The sequence below is a fragment of the Panthera leo genome, chromosome E2 (assembly GCF_018350215.1).
Source record: "Panthera leo isolate Ple1 chromosome E2, P.leo_Ple1_pat1.1, whole genome shotgun sequence".
NCBI lineage: Eukaryota > Metazoa > Chordata > Mammalia > Carnivora > Felidae > Panthera > Panthera leo.
The window spans coordinates 13,948,897-13,968,721 of NC_056693.1; the positions used below are offsets into that span (position 1 = coordinate 13,948,897).

Here is a 19,825-nt window from a genome sequence, read left to right on the forward strand (position 1 = left end):
GCCTGGAGCCTGCTTCAGATTCTCTGTCTCCTTCTCTCTCTCTCTCTGCCCCTCCCCTGCTCATGCTCTGTCTCTCTCTCTCTCTGTCTCTCTCTCTCTCTCTTTCTCTGTCTCTCTCAAAAATAAATAAATGTTAAAAATTTTTTAAACAAAACCAAAAAAATACCCAAATCTGAGGTCCTTTCTCCTCCACTTCTCCCAAACCCTTCTCCCAAACCCTCCTCCTAAACCCTCCTCCAACTTCCCCCTACTTCAGTCCTGCCACTGCAATCTGACTCATGGAGGTGTGAGACAGAAAAAGAAAGGGACAGAAAGAGAAAGAGACAGAAAGAGAAAGAGACAGAAAGAGAGATGCTCAGAGACAGGAGGAGATGGTGGCTGAGAAAGATGTACAGGGAGAGAGACAGAGAGAAAGAGAAAAGGCACGGGGAGAATTAGAGACAGAACAGAGATGAGAGACAGAGACTCAGAAATGCAGAGGATGAGAGAACGAGAGAGACAGAGACATAAAGAGAGACAAAAAAGATTCAGAGGCAGAAGCAAAGTGAGACAGATACAGAAACTCAGAGACAAACCACAAGAGACAGAGAATGGCCAGAGGGCTGTGAACAGGCTCCAGAGAATGGGAGAACTCCAGCCCAGGACAGAAAGGTCACCTGCAGTCACAGGCAGAAATGAACTTGACCCCAGATGAATAGAACCAAGTGCCTAAAACACCAAAGAGACCCTGCCCCCACCCCTGGCTTATTTTGCCCAGCCCCAAAACCCCGGGTCAAACCCAAAACCAGACTCAGGGCTCCAAATGGCAAACAAATGGAGATTTTGCCCCACTCCAGGAAAAACGGCCACTATTGACCACAGGGATGGGTGCTGAGGTCAGCCCGAAAGAGGCCAGTGGAGGGTTCCCAAGGGATGGCACCCACCCAAGGCATCACTCCAACTGGCTGCAAGCCCGGGCCACTCCCAAGGTAAGGTATAAAAGTGAAAGGGATTAAAAGTCACTGGGAAAACTGGGTGTGGAGGGTCATGGGCTGTGGACAGAGGTGATTTAAGAGCAGCCCCCTTCTCCCCAGGCCACAGAGCCACAGGGCACACGCCTGGAGCAGATCATATCTCAGCCATCCTAGAAGTTCAGCAGGTAAAGGGCCAAGTACGGTTCACAGAGGAGGAGGGTGGCTCTCAAGAGTGGGGTCATCGGCTTCATTTCCTTGTCACTACGATTGGTTGGGATCTCCCTTTTCCTCTTTTGAGGGTTCTCAGGGTCTCTGGGCCTGTGTTTCTGGGGCTCTCTCTGGCTCTGTTCGTTCATTTGACAAGTGTTTTAGAGCTCACGGTAGGCTGGGCACTGGGTCTTGATCACTGGCTCTTTACCCAGTAGGTGGCATCTGTGGAATGAGCCCTGAGCCCATGGGGTCAGAACCCCTGATTCTTTTCTATCTGATTCTGCCCCCTTCTCTGTCTCAGTCTGTCTTGGCCTCTATTTCTAGGTGTCTGTCTAATGTTCTGTGTGTGTGTGTGTGTGTGTGTGTGTGTGTGTGTGTGTGTGTCTGTCTCTCTCTTGCCCTTTCTCTACCTTTCAGTGCCCATCTCTAAGTCTCTCAGGAAGTGTGTCTGTCTGTCCACCTCTCTTCTGTCTTTCTCTAGCTCTGTGCCTTGATTTGTCTGTCTCTGTCCTTGCGTGTCTCTATCTCTTATCACTCTCTGTGTGAGAGTCAGTCTCATGATAGATGGCAGATGATGACAGACAGACAGATGACAGAGAGACATCTATAGATATTCCGATATCTTACTTGGTTTTTCCAAATACCTCATTATCTCCATGTGTATCTCTGTCTCTCTGTCTCCATCTCTCCATCGGTCTCTGTTCCGTTGCTGTCTCTCTTGCTGTCGGTCTCTCTGCATTTTGACTGCCTCTGCCTCTGTTTTCTCCTGGTCTCCATGCCCTTTCTTTCCTTCTCTGTCCCCACCCCTCACTTCTGTCCCCTCAGGCCTTGGTTGTTCCCTCTCCCTGCCTCTCTACCTCCTCCCTTCTCTCTCTCTGTCTTTCTTTTTTTAACATTTATTTATTTATTTATTTATTTATTTATTTATTTATTTTGAGAGATAGCCCAAGCAGGGGAGGGGCAGAGAGATAGGGAGAGAGAGGATCCCAAGGTGGGGCTCAAACTCAGGGAACCACGAGATCATGACCTGAGCAGAAATCAAGAGTCCAATGTCTAACCAGCCGAAACACCCAGGTGCCCCTCCTTCCTTCTTTTCTTCTGCCCCCATTTCCAGGGTGTGGGGGAGGCAAGTCCCAGGAGCTGCAGAGTGAAGGGATCTTGCTCCCTCCCTGGCCCTGCGGGTCCTATGCTCTCCCACTTCGCTCCCCAGATGCCTGCGGCTGCTTTCACCATAGACAGTATGAGCACAGCCATCTTGCTCCTGCTCCTGGCTCTCACCTGTGTGTTCCTGATGCTCAATTCAAGGGGCAAGAGCCGGCTGCCCCCAGGCCCTAGGCCTCTCCCACTCCTGGGAAACCTGCTGCAGCTTCGCTCCCAAGACATGCTGACTTCTCTTACCAAGGTGCAAGGACCTAGGGTGGGGTGAGAAGGGAGGAACAGGGGGAGGGGTCCCAGGGTCCCAGACCCTCCCCCCCCATGACATCTGTTTTCCTACCCTCAGCTGAGCAAGGTCTATGGCTCGGTGTACACAGTGTACCTGGGGCCCAGACGCGTAGTGGTCCTCAGCGGGTACCAAACCGTGAAGGAGGCCCTTGTGGACCAAGGGGACGATTTTAGTGGCCGTGGCGACTACCCCACCTTTCTCAACTTCACTAAGGGCAATGGTAAGCCTGCTCCCCATCTTCTCCCCTCTCCAGCTCACTCCACACTGAGGGAGGGGATAAGGGTAGGGGACTGTCCTCCCAATTTTGGTGACACTCAGGGCTACTGATCTCACCAATGACACCAGCTGGGATGGAGCCAGACAGTGCTAGTCTAGGTGGACTCACTTCCCCATCCCCAAATCCCACCACCATTTTGAAATGCACTTCCACACCAGTCCCCGACCTGCGTCCAACTCCAACCCCATTCTCATCCCAATCCCTATCTCTAGCCTAACCACATTATCAAATCTCCATCTCAGTCAAGTGGCCAAATTATCTGGCCCAGCCCACATTGTCCACCTCAACCCAGTCCTCGTCAACCCTACCTCCATGTTCCCCATTCCAACCTCAACTTTCATGGTTACCTGCAACACTGACTTCATCTCCCTCCAACCTCCATTCCCATTATGAACCCTCTCCCAAACCCCACATTAAAACCTGTTATCAACCCCATCCTGACCATCAAACTGAACTCCACCATTATTTTTCTCCCCAGCCCCAGCCCTATCTTCTATCCCAATCACCCATTGAAGTTGCTCATTCCCAGTTTCATTTTCAACCCTAATCAAACCGCCATCACCAAAACTAACCCCAGCACATATCCACCCAGCCCCAAGCTAATCTCAAGCCCAATCTACCAGTCTTTTCCATTCTATACAACTCCATTCCCATCAGCAACCTCAATTTATCATCAACCCCATAATCCCCCCTCCTCCCCCATTGTCATCCCATCCCAATCCAAACCCAGGTCCATCCCACCCAGCCAACAACTCACATCAACTCCAAACCTCTCCTGTCTCAATACCCTGTCCTCCTTAGGTTTGGAAATCACCTAGTCTTCTGGGTTTTCTTTCCTTTTTTTTTTCTTAAAAATTTTTTTAATGTTTATTTTATTTTTGAGAGAAAGAGACAGAGTGTGAGCAGGGGAGGGATAGAGGGAGAGGGAGACACAGAATCTAAAGCAGCCTCCAGGCTCCGAGCTATCAGCACAGAGCCCAACACGAGGCTCAAAGCCATGAACCATGAGATCATATCGGAACCAAATCTGGACGCTTAACGGACTGAGCCACCCAGGCACCCTGTTTCTTTCTTTCTTCTTTTTTTTTTTTAACATAAATCTTTTATTCAGAGAAAGCCATAAGACAAAGCCCAATAAATGACAAGGGAAAGGGAGGGGGAGAAAGAGATAAGATTGGCAGAAAGTTGCTCTGATTGAAAGGGGGATCCTGGAGACCTGCATCCTCAACTATCCTTCTCCCCCTAAAGAACCCCTGAGGCTCCTCCTGTCCCCTTCACTAGGTGGATACCAGCTGCTCCAGGATTTGGAAGCAAAGAGCTCTAGTTGAAAGCAAGAACAGGGCACCTGGGTGGCTCAGTGGATTAAGCATCCAGCTCTTGATTTCAGCTCAGGTCATGATCTCACTGTTGGTGAGATCAAGCCCCACATCGGGCTCTGTGCTGATGGCATATGGAGCCTGCTTGGGATTCTCTTTCTCTCTCTTTCTCTCTCTCTCTCTCTCTCTCTCTCTCTCTCTCTCTCTCTCTCTCTCCCCTCTCCCTGTCTCTCAAAATAAACTTTAAAACAAACAAACAAAAAATCCAGTGCATTGAGTACACATTCCACCTTCATGTCCCCTTCCCGGTCTTGGTCTGATGACCTCACCCGTCCAGGTGCACCAGGTGCAAGGAAGTGGAGACAGTAGCGGTTTCTTTCTACTTGCCACACAGAAACCATCTGGATACATACTTTATCTGTTACTAGTTCTTCCTTACATAGTACAAAGGATAACAACAGGGTTCTGCTCCTTCCTGGGTATGTGCCTTTGGACAAGTGGCTTCCTCTCTCTGACCCTGAGTTGGCTGGGATGAGAAAGCTGTTTGTTCCAAGTCAATGAGATAAGGCAGACGGTGCAAGGCAATCAGCGTCATTTTTTTCTTCTTTAGCTTCTAGTTCTCTGCTTGCTCCAGGGAAACCAGAGACAAACACATCGGGAGACCTTATCCTATTGTAGCCCCATCACTAAATTATGACCACCTAGCATAGTCAGGGCTGGAATAGGGAGCTGTAGGAGACCAGCGGCAAGTGCCTGAACCAGCCAAGGGAGGGTCAGCATGGGCATCGCGGAGGAAGGGACCTCTAAGCTGAGACCTAAAAGATGAGGACTACCATTCAGGAGCAGACAGATGTTGAAGAGTGTTCTGGAAGGACTAGCCTGTGCAAAGACCCCGAGTCCAGGGAAAGAAGGTTCCTAGACGAGGTCCTAATGTTTATCTCTCTTGCTTTTCTCCCTCGTTTGTGCTTTCATTAATTAATAAGCAATCACCAGCACCTCCCGTGTGGTAAGGCCCGCGCTGGACAATGCTAGGGACAAGGTGGTGACCAAGACAGCCCCTCCACCCCCCATCTTCACAGCTTAGAGAAGGAGATAGCCCCATGGCCAGACAGTGATGGTCCAGAGTGATCAGGTCTGTGATGAGGGAAACAGAGAGATCAGGACTATGGCGAGGAAGCCCATGGCCCTAGGGAAGCTCAGAGAAGGCACCTGACCTGGCCTGGAGGGTTAGGAAGGGCTTCCTGGGAAGGGGTAGATTCCACACTCTGAGTCTCTCCCCCAGAAGACACCGGGAAAGGGGACTCAGGTGGCGGCGGTCTTGGAAATAAGCCATCAGTAGAGCTGGCCCCTCCCCTTCTCGCCAGGCCTCGCCTTCTCCAATGGGGACCGGTGGAAGGCCCTGAGGAGGTTCTCCATCCAGATTCTGCGGAACTTCGGGATGGGGAAGAAGAGCATCGAGGAGCGGATCCTGGAGGAAGGCCGCTTCCTGCTGGCGGAGCTACGGAAAACTGAAGGTTGGTCCTCGAACGCAGTTGATACGCCTAACTCACATCCATCTTCCTTAGTCGTCAGGACTGCCAGAGAGTGTGGGCGTGAACTTAAAACTGCTGCAGGCTCCTCACTCGGCCCACGGTAAGAGTGGTGCCCCCTGGAGATGGGTCAGCTCCAGGTGCTATGTTCTTTGAGGTACGGCAGCAAGACGGGTTATGTGGTGGTTGTTCCGTTGCGCTGTCCCTGCGTGGTATTCTGAACGCAGTGTGTATCATTGTGGTGGATGGTGATGATGATGATCCTTTTTTTGTTTAACATTTATTCATTTTTGAGAGAGACAGAGCCCAAGCAGGGGTGGGACAGAGAGAGAAAGAGACACATAATTCACAGCAGGCTCCAGGCTCTGAGCTGTCAGCACAGAGCCCGACACAGGGCTCGAACTCACAAACTGTGAAATCATGACCTGAGCTAAAGTCGGACGCCCAACCGACTGAGCCCCCCAGGCGCCCCATGATGATGATACTCTTGACACCACACCACTTATGGGGGCCCTGTGTTAAGCACACTTTGGTGCATAAGCCCCTGGAGCCTCAGAACAATCCATTTTGCAGATGAGGAAACAGAGGCATAGAGATCAACCAACTGTCTTGAAATGATCAAGCTAGTCAGTGGAGAAGCAAAGGTTTAAACCCGGTTCTTGCCGACACCAAGGTCCACACTTTGCACATGAATGCCCATTTACTGAGTACTTCCTGAGACCAGGGACTGTACTAAGCTCTTCACACATATGAACACATCCCACGTCCCCTGAAACCTTAGGAAGCTATTACAAGTGACCAACCTCAGGCCCAGAAAGGTTAAGTCATGTGCCCAGGAAGTGGCAGAGCTGGGGTGTAAAACCCAGCTCAAAACTGCCCACCCATGGAAAAAAATAATAATAATAAGTTAAAAATAAAGACACTTACATGGTGCCTACCATGGGCCAGCACTGTTCCAAGAATTTCGTGTATATTACCTCCTTGAACAATCACCCAAACCTAAGCAGGAGTCCTATTTTAAACCCCATTTTACAGGAGAAGAAACTAAAACACAGAGAGGCAGACAGTCCTCTACCCTGATCTCCAAATCTTGCTGGCTTTTGACAGGGAAAAAAAAAAAAAAAAAAAAAAATGATGCTGCAGGGTTGGAATGATGGGATGTAAGTAAAGGAATAACTGCCTGAGTTAGTTTCCTGTAGCTGCTATTAAAAAAAAAAAAAAAGCCGCAAACTTAGTGACTTAAAGCAGCACACATTTATTCTCTTACAGTTCTGGAATCCAAAGTCTAAAACTAAAACGGGTGGGCAGAGCTGACTCCTGGAAACTCTAGGGGAAAATCCATTTCCTTGCCTTTTCCAGCCTCTAGAGAGGCCACCCACGTTCCTGACCTCGTGGTCCCTTCCCCTCTTCTTCAAAGCCAGCAACACAGCATCTCCCAATATCTGTATTTCTATCTCTCTCTCTCTCCCTCCTCCCTCACTCTCCCTCTCCATCATCACATCACCTTTTCTTACTCAGACCCTTCTGCCTCCATTGTAATTACATTAGATCCACTCGGATAAGCCAGACAATAATCTCCCCATCTCAAATTCCTTAATTTAATCACAAGTTCACAGGCTCTTAGAGATTAGGACATGGACATTTGGGGAGGGGGGGCATTATTCAGCCTACCACAGCACCCTGGCTTATACAGGCTCAGGATGGGCCAGGCCCTTACCCAGCCACACTTCCAACTCCTTCCACCAGCCCCATGAGGAGAAGACTGTCACCAAGCCCATTTTACAGACGAGAAAGCTGAGGTTCAGAGAAGGGAAGTCAGTTTATCCAGGTCACGCAGAGATTAAGAAGCCAAGGCCAAGTCCAAACTGTATCTATCTAACTCCAGACTCAGCTTTCTGGGCCGTGCTGTGTGGCATGGCTAATGGGCTATTTTCTGTGATCCCTTCAGTGGTCAGACCACTGGGTGTTAGGGGTTGTGTCGCTGTGTCACTGCTGGCTGAGGCTGTAGTGTTGTCAGGCGCTGATGTAGTATTGTGTTGTGTTGTTTATTGCGTGTGTTGTCTTGTGTGGTGCGTGCTGCGGGTCGGATGGCGGAGAGGAGCCTGTTCCGTTGCTTGGTGGTGGTGTGGATGTGCCGCAGGGCGTTGTGGGTTCTGCGTTGTCAGGTACTCTTGCGGTTGTTTATGACGCATGCTGGGTGGCCAACGAGCACTTGTTTTGTGCTCCAAGTGACCTTGCCTCGTTGCACTGCCATTCAGGAATCCGGTATGTTGCACAATGTGCCCCTTGACTCATTCTGCCCCTGACCCTCAGGCAAGCCCTTCGACCCCACGTTCGTGCTCAGCCGCTCGGTGTCGAACATCATCTGCTCTGTGATCTTCGGCAGCCGCTTTGACTACGACGATGAACGTCTGCTCACCATTATCCGCCTCATCAATGACAACTTCCAAATCATGAGCACCCCCTGGGGAGAGGTCAGGAGGCCTAGTTGGAGGGGGTACAGGGTTGGGGTTCGTCCTGGGACGTAGGGGAAACGACGGGCGGGGAAAGGGTGCGCTTGACCCTGTCTGGCCCCGCCCTTTCCCGTCTGGCCCCGCCCTTTCCCGTCTGGCCCCGCCCCGCCTAGCCTAAGGTCACTCTCTCCACCAAGTTGCCACAGAGTCCCCGCTCCACCTCGGCCTCTCCAGAACCTAGCTGACCCTCAAGACTCCGCCCGCCCCGTGCCTACCTGCTCCGCCCTGACCTCACCGGCCTCTGCCCCCCACACACTGCCTGATCCTCCAAACCCCTCCGACCCTCCCCCCATCCCCAGTTGTACAACGTCTTTCCAAGCGTCCTGGACTGGTTACCTGGGCCGCACCGACGCCTTTTCCGGAACTTCGGGCGCATGAAGGACCTCATCGCCCGCAGCGTCCGCGACCACCAGGACTCCCTCGACCCCAGCTCTCCCCGCGACTTCATCGATTGCTTCCTCAGCAAGATGGCACAAGTAAGCCCGGCCTGGAAGTCTCATCCCTGATCTGACCTGCTGCCCCAGCCTCAAGCCAACGAGGATCCCGGGTTGAGCGGGTTTGAGAATGATCTCCCTGCCTCCCGGGAAGTGCAGTTAGAACTCCCGGCTCTGCTCGGCGGGAGCCCAGAGCCACTCGGGGCCACGGCCCGCCCCGATTAACAGCTCATTAAGAAGTCCCTAAGGCTCTGTTAATTGTGGGCCCTGCGGCTGAGATTTTCTCTAGCCAGCCCTTACGCACTCCCCAGCTTCCCCGACCGAAAGAAAGTTAAACAGAGGAGGGACTGAGCTGACACCCAACAGGAGTTGTGCAGAGCTGAGCCTGTGGTCAGTGTCCGGCGGGATCTCCTGGCCCAGGCTCATATCCCCGCCCCTCAACCTCCGCAGGAGAAGCAAGACCCGCACAGCCACTTCCACATGGATACCCTGCTGATGACCACACATAACCTGCTCTTTGGGGGCACCGAGACCGTGGGCACCACGCTGCGCCACGCCTTCCTTGTGCTCATGAAGTACCCAAAAGTGCAAGGTGCGCGCGCGCCAAGCCTGCCCACAGCGCCAAGGGCCACACCCGCTCCGCACGCGTGCCCCACGGGCCTCAGCTCGCTCGCATCGAAGCCCCGCCCAGCATGCCAGACAGCCCAATCCTCCGGCTTACGCCCGGGACCCACAGCCAAACCCACAAACCCACACGGAGGCCCAGCCCACCCACACGGTTCCCGCGGTCCACACAGCTTGCTGGACCCCGGACCCCGGACCCCGCCCTCATGGTCTTGCTTTGCGGCCCACCTCTGACCCTGACCACCCAGCACGCGTCCGGCCTCGGAGCAGGGATCTCCCAGTCCGCCTAGAGCCTGGCCCTGAGCCTCAGCCGCAGGGCCAGCCAGGAACCATCAGTCTGACCCACAAAGTCTGACCACCTGCGCACACAGCACGGTCTGCGACCCCATCTCGCCCAAACCCCGCCTCTGGGCGGATCCCGGAACCCTGGCCTCCGGCACAGAGTCTATTAGGGTCCACGCCGCCTGCCGCATCCGGGATCTCTCGGAGCTTACGCACAGCCCACCCACTCGACCCACCCCCCAGCGGGCCATGTCCTCCCATCCGGGACCTGGACTCCAGGCAGCCCCTAAGCCCCTCCCGCCCAACCCCGCCCCTAGGAGCCCTTGCGCCAAATTTTCGTCCTCACCTACAACTCTCAAACCAACCCTTCCCTCCGTGGCCCCCGCTGACCCCCACAGGGACCTCTGCAGCGGCCCTCCTACTGAGAAGCAGGGGCTGGACCCCGCCCACACAAGCATACCCCTCTCCCCAGCCCAGTCGAGCCCCTGGTACCCCCGACTAGGCTCCCCTCTCCACCTGCAGCCCGCGTACAGGAGGAGATCGACAGCGTTGTGGGACGGGCGCGGCTGCCGGCGCTGGAGGACCGAGCGGCCATGCCTTATACAGATGCGGTGATCCACGAGGTGCAGCGCTTCGCAGACGTCATCCCCATGAACTTACCGCACCGCGTCACCCGGGACACAGCCTTTCGCGGCTTCCAGATACCCCAGGTGTGCTGGGCACCTGGCAATGGACAGCTGGCACACTAGAAGAGGCATCCCAGATTTGCTAATGGCTTCCGGGGCTCTAGCAAGGAGGATCCCAGGCCCTAGCAATCAGTACCCTGGGCCTTAGCGACTGGCATCCCAAGCCCCAGCAACAGACATCTGAGGCTCTTCAATCCAGAGCCTCAGCCCCTTCCCAAGACCCTATTCGGTACTGTAATGGACTGGATCCTGACCCTGAACTCCAGATCTCTTCCCCATGACAGGTTCCCTAACCCCTCTCCAGCATCCCCAGGCTCTAACACTTCATCCTGGGGGTCCCCTGTGCCTAAGCACTGTCCTGAGACTTCTCCCTCTTCCCAGAAACCCCAAACCTGCTCTGACAAGGGGAGGTATCCCCCACCCCCGTGCACACAGCTTCCAGCACCCGCTTGGGACCCCAGACAGTGACACACATTTCCTGAATCCCTGATGGAGTCCTATGCTTCACATCGCCTTCTCAAGTCCCTGGGACCTCCAGCCCGGTCAAATGGAAGTTTTAGCTTGAGAATCTCCCAGACTTTCTACCCCACTGATTCTGCCTCCCTACTCACACAGGGCACGGATGTCATCACCCTCCTTAATACAGTCCACTATGACCCCAGCCAGTTCCTGACGCCCCAGGAATTCAACCCTGAGCATTTTCTGGATGCCAATCAGTCCTTCAAGAAGAGCCCTGCCTTCATGCCCTTCTCAGCCGGTGAGAACCACAGGGGCAAGAGTCAGGGTCTTTGGGGCCCCATATTCCTACCTACATTCCTCAGTCCTTTTTTTTTTTTTTTTTTATTTTGAGAGAGAGAGAGAGAGACAGGGCACGAGCAGGGGAAGGGCAGGGAGTGAAGGTGAGAGAGAATCCTAAGCAGGCTCCCCTCTGCCAGCGCAGAGCCAGACTTGGGGCTCAGTCTCACCAACCCCCAGATCATGATCTGAGCCGAAATTAAGAGCCGGATGCTTCACGGACTCAGCCACCCAGACGCACCGCCCCCCTCCCCCCACCGCCCCCCCCCCCACACCTTTTTTTTTTTTTCTTCAGTCCTAATTCCACTCTCAAACCCTCTCACTTCTTCATCCCACCGCATCCTCAGCTTCGGATGTTCTCACTCCGAACTCTGTTCCTATAGGCAGATAATGACTAAAATCCTTGCGGAGGGAGGCGGGGAGGCAGGATATTAATTCAACTTGGGCGGTGGGGGGGGGGGGGGGGGGGGTCACCGTCAGCCACTGGGTGGCGCAGGTGAGCAGTTCTAGTTTTCCTTGGCGTTGGTCTTTATCCTGCTGAAAAAATATCTTTCCTGTTCAACCCAGTAGCAGAAATAAAAAGGAGGAAGGAGGAAGGAGGAATAATAATAAGCCACTTACCATGTTGTCTACTGTGTGCCAGGCAAAACTTTTAAGAAGACCTATTAGAGTGGTGGCTAAGAGTTAGGTTTTACAGCCAGACCCCCAGCTCAGTCATCCCCCAGCTATAACGGCCTGGAATATGTTACTTCACCTCTCTGTGCCTCAACTTCCACGTCTATAAAGTGGAGATTGATAAGGCCCACCTCTTGGAATTATTATGAGGGTTAACTTAACATCAGTATACTGCCTAGAGTAACCTATGACACGCAATGACCTACATGGCATCATATTCTCATTTACCTGAATTTACCATTCACAACACTCTGAGGTACTATTGTCATCCCCATTTTATTTCATTTCACTTTTTTTTTTAACGTTTATTTATTTTTGAGACAGAGAGAGACAGAGCATGAACGGGGGAGGGTCAGAGAGAGAGGGAGACACAGAATCCGAAACAGGCTCCAGGCTCTGAGCTGACAGCACAGAGCCCGACGCGGGGCTCGAACTCACGGACCGCGAGATCGTGACCTGAGCCGAAGTCGGCCGCTCAACCGACGGAGCCACCCAGGCGCCCCTCATTTCACTTTTTATCATCCCCATTCTACATACCCAGAAACTGGCTTGCCCAAGATCACAGAACTCGTAACTGCAGAGTCGGGATTGGAACCCGTGAACTCGCCCTTGTATCGTCGGCCAGATCCTTGTTGGTCCCGGATTTAAAGCGCCTTTACAGATCTTTAGATGGGTGGGTCTGTGACGTCTCCAACCATTAGCTTCATATGTTTTTCTCCGAGAATTTGGGACCGGAGCCCCTCACCCCGTCTCATCTCACCGCTCCTGGGCCACCTCCCCACCCCCCGCAGGTCGCCGAGTGTGCCTGGGCGAGTCGCTGGCGCGCATGGAGCTCTTCCTCTACCTCACCGCCATCCTGCAGAACTTCTCGCTGCAGCCGCTGGGGGCGCCCGAGGACATCGACCTGACGCCGCTCAGCTCCGGGCTCGGCAACTTACCGCGGCCTTTCCAGGTGTGCCTGCGCACGCGCTGACGCCGCGGCCCTTCCAGATCCGCCACGGAGCCGGGAGGCCCGCCGTGGGGCTGGCGCCGTCCTCTTCTCGTTCCACTGTGCCCGTGATCCCTCTCGCTGTCACACTCGCTTCCCCTCACCTGAGCCTGCCGCCTACCGGTCCGTCCGCCCCCCCATCTCGACCTGGTCGGCGCCCCCCAGAAGCAGAGAAGCGCAAAGGGAAGGGGAAGTGCTTGCCTCGTTCCTATTGCGCGCCCTCTTGGGGGCCGTTTGAATCATTTTCTAGTAAATTGTAAAAGATTCCAACTGCCTTGGCTGAATTATAGAGAGGACGGTCCCCCAGGATGGGGGGAAGGAATGTCTGGCTGCAGAGAAAGGAGACACCAAACTGACCGGTTCTTCCGTCACCCTTAGAGTGGCTAAAAACTGGGAGAAATTGTTTCCCAGGGTAAGGGCTGTGAGGCCTGACGACAGAGAGGCAGAGAAACCCAGGCAGAGAAAAAGACAGCAGTCTAGAGACATAAGGATGCGGTCGGCCCAGAGATGCGGTACAAAGATGGAGATAGAAGCAGGGAGAACATGAGAGACTGAGCGATAGACACACAGAGACTGAGAAATAACAATTACTCAAACTTACACAGTGCTTCCAATGCACTCTAAGGCCCCGTTTAAATCTCCCTATGAGGCAAAGCAGCATGTTACACTTTTAGAGACAGAGAGATGAAATGCCTTGGCCAAGATCACACGGCTGGAGGGCGACAGAGCTGGGATCAGGATGCAGACTCCAACGCTGGTCCCCTCCACCTCACAAGTCAGAGACACAGAGCAATGCAGAGGGGTACAGGGACGGAGAAATGGGGAGACAGAGAGGAGAGAGAGAGACAAAGAAAGAAACAGAAATGGCCAGAGAAAGCCAGAGAAGAAGGGCAATGAAGGGGGGAAGGGAGGCACCAGGAAGCCTGAAAGACTATTCCCTTGTCTTGCAATGTATCCCTTTGGGGTAGGGCTAGCAGTCCCAGGCATGGGGCCTCCCAACCTGAGACTGGGCTTGTTAGCCTGACATCCTGCTGACAGAAGCTTTTCTCAATGAGTGGGCAGGCATCTTAAGCTCCAAGGAGCCAGAGTCAGAGGGGCGGTGGCCCCCCAGCCATGGGCGGAGGTGGCTTAGGTGACCGTACCCTAAATGGGGCCTCCCCAAGGCCATCCAGAAGCTAGGACACAACACACTCTGCTGAGACTTATAGGCGGTCCCCACACCCATAGGCGTCGGCTCCTTAATCCCCATGCTGTTCCCACCACAGGCCAACGAGAGTCTGCCCCAAGGGCCCAGGCAGGGACGCAGAGGTGGAGAGAGAGAGGGAGAGACTCAGAGGTCCCGAGAAAGAAAGGTGGAGGGACAACAGCAAAGAGAAACACATGGAAATACTGAAAAAGAGTTGGAGAGAGACAGGAGAGACCAAGAGATGAAGAGACAGATGGGAGAGATCATGAAAACCAAAGACCAGGAGTGAGACAGAGAGACAGTGGACAGATGCTCAGAGACAAGGAAGACAGGAGATGCTAAAACAGAGATAGAGGGGCACCTGGGTGGCTGAGGCAGTGAAGCATCCGACTTTGGCTCAGGGCATGTCTTGAGGTTCATGAGATCGTACCCTGAGCCAGGTTCTGCACTGACAGCGCAGAGCCTGCTTGGGATTCTCTCTCTCCCTCTCTCTGCCCCTCCCCTACTCATGCTCGCTCGCTCTCTCTCTCTCTCAAAATAAACACACACACACACACACACACACACACACACACACAAGATGAGACAGAGACACAAGAAGAGAGACAGTCACAAGGATTCAGCAAGACAGAAACTGAAAAAAATAGAGTCTAAGTTAGAGATAGAAACAGACAGAATTCAGGATACAGAGAGTCATGCATTGGTTCAACATTTACTGAGCCCCCACTGTGTATTTCAGTGCTGGGGATACAGAAGTGAACAACAAATGCCAGCTCTTGAAGAGACCCAGAGAAAGCAGTTCATCTGAAAGCCTGACACAGTGGGATGGGGCCAGGTCAGGGGAGGGCACACCCCGCAGCACCCCTGCTGTCTCTGGAGTCAGCCCCTGTAATGGGGGGGGGGGGCGGTGGGGGGCAGGGGGCCTGCCCACACTCCTTGCCAGTCATTGGGTTCCTGGACAGAAAGGCTGACAGGGAAGGAGATCCATGGCAGAGATAGAGGCAGGGAGACAGGGAAGAGGGAGATTAAGGGTAAGATAAACTGGGAGGGATACAGATATGAACAGAAGCAGGTACTGAGAGTAAAACGGAAAGAGAGAGAGATGAACAAAGAAACAGAAATTGAGAGTGAGAGATGAAACAAAGATAGAGACAGAGATACTGAGAGACATTCCTGGAAACAAGCCCAGTTCCAGACAGTGCACGGCCCCCACCCTCTCCCCACCTCTGGGCCCTGTGCCAGGCACCTGTCAGAAGGCTTGATCTGGTGAGGCACGGCCAGGTGAGGCAGGTGCTGGTGGGAGGGTGGGCCTCATTCCTGAACAGTGTTTTGAACTCTGACTCAGCCCCAACCCCAACCCTACCCCTGGGCACCTTGTGCCCTCCGGCCCACACCCCCAGGCGTGGCCATCAAGACCTGGCCTCAGGTGGGGGTGCCCAGCGAGACTCGTGGGAAACTGGAGACATGGGGTGCAGCAGCATGGGCATAGGACATTCAGGGACATCTGGGAACTAGAGCATTGGGAACAGAGGTGGTGAGGGGTTCAGGGTAAGGCACAAGGCGGTCAGCATGTGGGAAGGCACCCAAGAGTCATAAGGCTAGGCACAGAAATGCCAGGCTGATGGGTGCCAGGAGGCTAGGGGATTTGAGGGAGCATCTGGTAGATAGGTACAGAATACCAGGTTCCAAGAGCAAGGGAATGGAAGTGACAAGGGCTCAGGTGCGAGTCCCTAGCAATCACAAGCACAGGGCACAGGAGTGCCAGGCTAAAGGGTATGTCACCAGGGGTGTTTTTAGGAGTCAAGAATGTATTTAGGAATCAGAAGTATAGAGTACAGCATTCAGGGGGTCTCGGGCCCAAAGGTGGCCAGGGCCTTCAGAAATGCACATCTACAGGCCAAGTAAGATGGACCCGAAGGACCCAAAGGCTCAGTAGGGTGCACCTGTTGGCCAGGTGTATTGATGTGAAAGATGCAAACAGGTGCATTGACATGGAAGTTGCCAAATAGGGCACGCTGGGCCTGGCACAACAGAGAGCTAGAGCTGGGGGCTGGGTGGAGACCTCGGATGGGGAATCTGCAGAATGAGTGGTCTGGAGACGCCCACCTCTCCCACTCCCGGTATGCGCCCCTCCTCCACCCAAGACCCAAAGGGAATCACATAAAGGCAAAGGGGGGCAGGCATGGAGGACACAGAGCATGATGTCCACGGGTGTCACAGCGCTGTTACTGCTGCTGGCGCTAGCCAGGCGGGGTTGGGGTGCACAGAGCCCTCAGCCTCGGCGGGGTCCTACCCCCTGGGCCCAGGCCACTCCCACTGCTGGGGAACTTGCTGCAGCTGGAGTCTGGACGGCTGGACCATACTCTCATGGAGGTAACCCCGAGAGTGGGTGGGGATGGGGGGAAGGATTCTGGACTCGTGGAGGTGGGACTGGGGGCTGGAACACACCTGGTTCTCTGAATGAAGACAGCTGAGGGCTCTGACCCCACGAGTCCTGAGGAAGGTTGAGGGGCCTGGAGTCCTGGGTTCCAGGGAAGGAGGAGACTAGGGGTGGAAGCTGGGAGCCCCGGCATCAGTTTGAAGGAGGAGGGGGACAGTGGGCCTGAGCTCCCGGTACCGCCCGCTCCCTGCCTCCCTCTACCCGCCCCGGTTTCTGGGTCCTGAGGGAGTTAACAGCCTAGGGTGGGACGTCAGATAGGGGATCCGGGGGGAAGGGGTGCAGAGAGGTCCGCTCTCCTGGTTCAGGGTGGGGAAGAGAGTACCGAGGGCTCAGACGCCTGGTTCTGAGGGTGCAGAGGGCTCGGGACCTCGTCTTCCAGATCTCGAGGGAAGAGGGAGCTGGGGTCCTGGACTCCTGTGGATGAAGGAGGAGGTGGGGATCTGAGCGCCTCGGCCAGGAACGAGGGGCTGAAATGGGGACTCCTGGGTCTGAAGTTAGAGAGAGATGGGGGCGGGGCTCTGGGGTGGAGGAAGCGGTCAGGAGTCCCGACCGGGACCCGCTGAGCACCGGCTCTGCGCAGCTTTCTGGCCGCTGGGGCCCGGTGTTCACGGTGAGGCTGGGCCGGCGCCCTGCAGTGGTTCTCTGCGGCTACTCAGCGCTGCGGGACGCATTAGTGCTGCAGGCGGATGCCTTCTCTGGCCGTGGGGCCACGGCTGTGCTCGAACGTTTCACTCGCGGAAACGGTGAGTCCCCGGCGGCGGCGGAAGTGCTGGCCTGGACCACCCAGTTCGAGCGATTTAGAGGGTTGGACCGGGGCAATGGGGCGGTGCCTAATAAGAATAAAGGCCAATGAAGGCAAACAGCAGGAAGGTGGGGCGGAGCTAAAAGGGACCAAATAGGGGCGGGGGCGGGGGGTGGTGCCGGTTCCTCGTGCAGCCAATAGAAGAGAAGAGCCTAAGAGTCAAAGCCAAAGAGATCAGGCGCTCGTAAGGGATCGAGACCAGTAGAGGTGAGGCCAATGTGCGGATAGGACCGAGAAGGCTGGGTTTGCAGCAAAAAGGTCTGGAAAGCAGCAGAGTGAAGGGTGGCGAGGAGGCGGGCTCCAAGACCGGACGCTTCCAGGACGGGCGTGGCCAACTCCCCGGGTGGTCCCCTTCTCTGCCCCACCCCCAGGCATCGTGTTTTCTAACGGGCGGCGCTGGCTGACGCTGCGAAATTTGGCACTGGGAGCACTGAAGGAGTTCCGGTTGGGAGCGCGGACCATAGAGGAGCGCATCTTGGAGGAGGCGGATTGTCTGCTTGGCGAATTTCAAGCCACCATTGGTGCGGCCTGGTCGGGAAAGGAAAGGGACCTTTTGTGGATGTGGCTAATGATCAAGAAAGGGTTGGTGGGGCGCCTGACTGGCTCAGTTGGTAGAGCGTGGGACTCTAGATCTCAGGATGTTCCAGCACCGCGTTGAGTGTAGAGATTACTTAAAAAGGAGGTGCGGCACATTTGTAGTGAACAAAGTCAGTAAGCCAAGCCACCGCATTAAGACCCCGTCCTGTTTCCACCCCCAGGAGCACCGTTTGACCCCCGGCGGCTACTAGATAATGCTGTATCTAATGTTATCTGTTTGGTGGTCTTCGGGAACCGCTATGGCTATGAGGACCCAGAGTTCCTGAGGCTCCTGGACCTCTTCAATGACAACTTCCGCATCATGAGTTCCAGATGGGGTGAGGTGAGAGGGCCCACCCCAGTCCCTTCCTCCCGTGTCAAACCTGTACCAAGCCCCAAGTACATACACTTTGCCTACATTGGATCATTAGATTGAGAGTCTTGGAATCTTGGAAGGGAAGAGTTCTAGAACTAAGAACATTAAAATCCTGGTGCAAGGGCACCTGGGTGGCTCGGTCTGTTAAGTGTCCAACTCTTGATCTCAGCTCAGGTCTTGATCTCAGGGTCATGAGCTCAAGCCCCGAGTTGGACTCTGTGCTGGGACTAAAGCCCTACTTTAAAAAAAAAAAAAAAAAAAAAAAAAAGCAAAGTCCTGGTTGTAATTTCCCCTGCAGGGGACCTAGTGGTCTTGTTCAAGGTCCAGTTGCCATCTTGTCCCCCCAGATGTACAATATTTTCCCCTCCCTCCTTGACTGGTTCCCAGGTCCACACCACCGAATCTTTCAAAACTTCACGGAGCTTCAGGTCTTCATCTCTGAGCAAATCCAGCAGCACCAACAGACACGGCTGCCAGGGGAGCCCCGCGATTTCATCGATTGCTTCCTCGATCAGATGGAGAAGGTGCAGGCCCCTATTACCCTAAATTCTACCCATGCCGCCCACCAAGAGGTGCCAGGCACATGGCAGCCGCCCATCTCTGTACGCAGGAACAGAAAGACCCAGAGAGCCACTTCCAGGAGATGTTGGTGATGACCACACACCTTTTCTTTGGCGGCACTGAGACCACAAGCACCACTCTGCGTTACGGGCTCCTTATTCTGCTTAAGTACCCTGAGGTGGCAGGTCTGTGAGCTGGAAAGCCTGGGATGAGGGGCTAGGGTTTGGGGGTGGCTGGGGGTCAGGACACACGCAGATCACGCCCTCTGCCAAAGTGCAGTGGTAGGTCGGACACGCACCCCGAGGCTGGAGGACTGCAAGCGCCTGCCCTACACCAACGCGTGCTGCACGAGTTCCAGCGCTTCATCAGCGTGCTGCCGCTGGGGCTGCCACGCGCCCTCACCCGGGACACCCACCTGCGTGGCTACTTTTTGCCCAAGGTACCCACCGAGCAAGGGGATTCTGTGCAGGGCCCCAGAGCTCCTAGAACCTAAAGCATCAGACCTGAGCCTGTCCGATGCTGAGTTACAAAGTCCTGGGAACAGAAAAGAAGGTCCACCTTCCCAGTGGCTTTTACAAGGGGTCTTGGATGGATAAAAGGCCATGGCTAATCAAGTCCACAGGGTAATCCTTATGCATCCCCCAGGGCACCTTTGTGATTCCTCTCCTGGTGTCTTCACACCAGGACCCCACCCCATTCAAGGACCCAGACTGCTTCAACCCCACCAACTTCCTGGACAAGGGCGAGTTCCAGAGCAGAGATGCCTTCATGCCCTTTGCCCCAGGTATGGGCCAGGAAGGGAGGGGACAAGCCTGGGCAACCCCCCCCTGCCCCGCCCCCAGCAGCTACATGGTTCCCACCCTGCGTCCCTGTGTGCTCAGGCAAGCGAATGTGTCTGGGTGCAGGCCTGGCACGGTCCGAGACCTTCCTCTTCCTCACCACCATCCTGCAGGAGCCCCACCAGCATCGACCTCACCCCGCAGTACGCCGGCCTGGGCAATATTCCCCCAGCCTTCCAGCTCCGCCTGGTGGCCCGCTGAGGCCAGGCTCAGCTGCCTTCTGCTCACTGGCTCTCAGACCTCCTTACCTGCCTTCGTCAATAAAGGCCCTGAATTGCAAATGGACAGGTCTCCTTACCATTAAGAGGGAGAGGAAGAG

At 54.7% G+C, this 19,825-nt stretch overlaps 2 protein-coding genes across 2 annotated transcripts; both read left to right on the top strand.

Annotated features, from left to right (window-relative positions):
• The first annotated feature begins 1,026 nt into the window (after positions 1-1,026).
• LOC122208685 (cytochrome P450 2F5) lies at positions 1,027-12,993 on the top strand. The gene is made up of 10 exons (XM_042920006.1): positions 1,027-1,138; positions 2,374-2,565; positions 2,665-2,827; positions 5,565-5,714; positions 8,043-8,203; positions 8,542-8,718; positions 9,127-9,268; positions 10,105-10,292; positions 10,884-11,025; positions 12,530-12,993. Exons 2-10 carry the CDS (start codon positions 2,374-2,376, stop codon positions 12,709-12,711), a joined length of 1,497 nt encoding a protein of 498 aa, XP_042775940.1. The 5' UTR covers positions 1,027-1,138; the 3' UTR covers positions 12,712-12,993.
• A 3,831-nt stretch (positions 12,994-16,824) lies between these two features.
• LOC122208916 (cytochrome P450 2F2-like) lies at positions 16,825-19,791 on the top strand. Its single transcript, XM_042920364.1, is given in 10 exon segments — positions 16,825-17,095; positions 17,526-17,675; positions 17,913-18,073; positions 18,454-18,630; positions 18,717-18,856; positions 18,912-19,003; positions 19,006-19,106; positions 19,313-19,451; positions 19,549-19,618; positions 19,620-19,791. Coding segments are annotated over 10 exon segments (1,389 nt in total). The 3' UTR covers positions 19,708-19,791.
• The last annotated feature ends 34 nt before the right edge of the window (positions 19,792-19,825 follow it).

Bases quoted from the DNA above. Each gene is read 5' to 3' on its own strand.
- LOC122208685 (XM_042920006.1), top strand. From the start codon at position 2,374: ATGCCTGCGGCTGCTTTCACCATAGACAGTATGAGCACAGCCATCTTG. The intron at 9,269-10,104 runs GTGCGCGCGCGC...CTCCACCTGCAG, and splicing joins GAAGTACCCAAAAGTGCAAG to CCCGCGTACAGGAGGAGATC. The intron at 10,293-10,883 runs GTGTGCTGGGCA...CTACTCACACAG, and splicing joins GCGGCTTCCAGATACCCCAG to GGCACGGATGTCATCACCCT.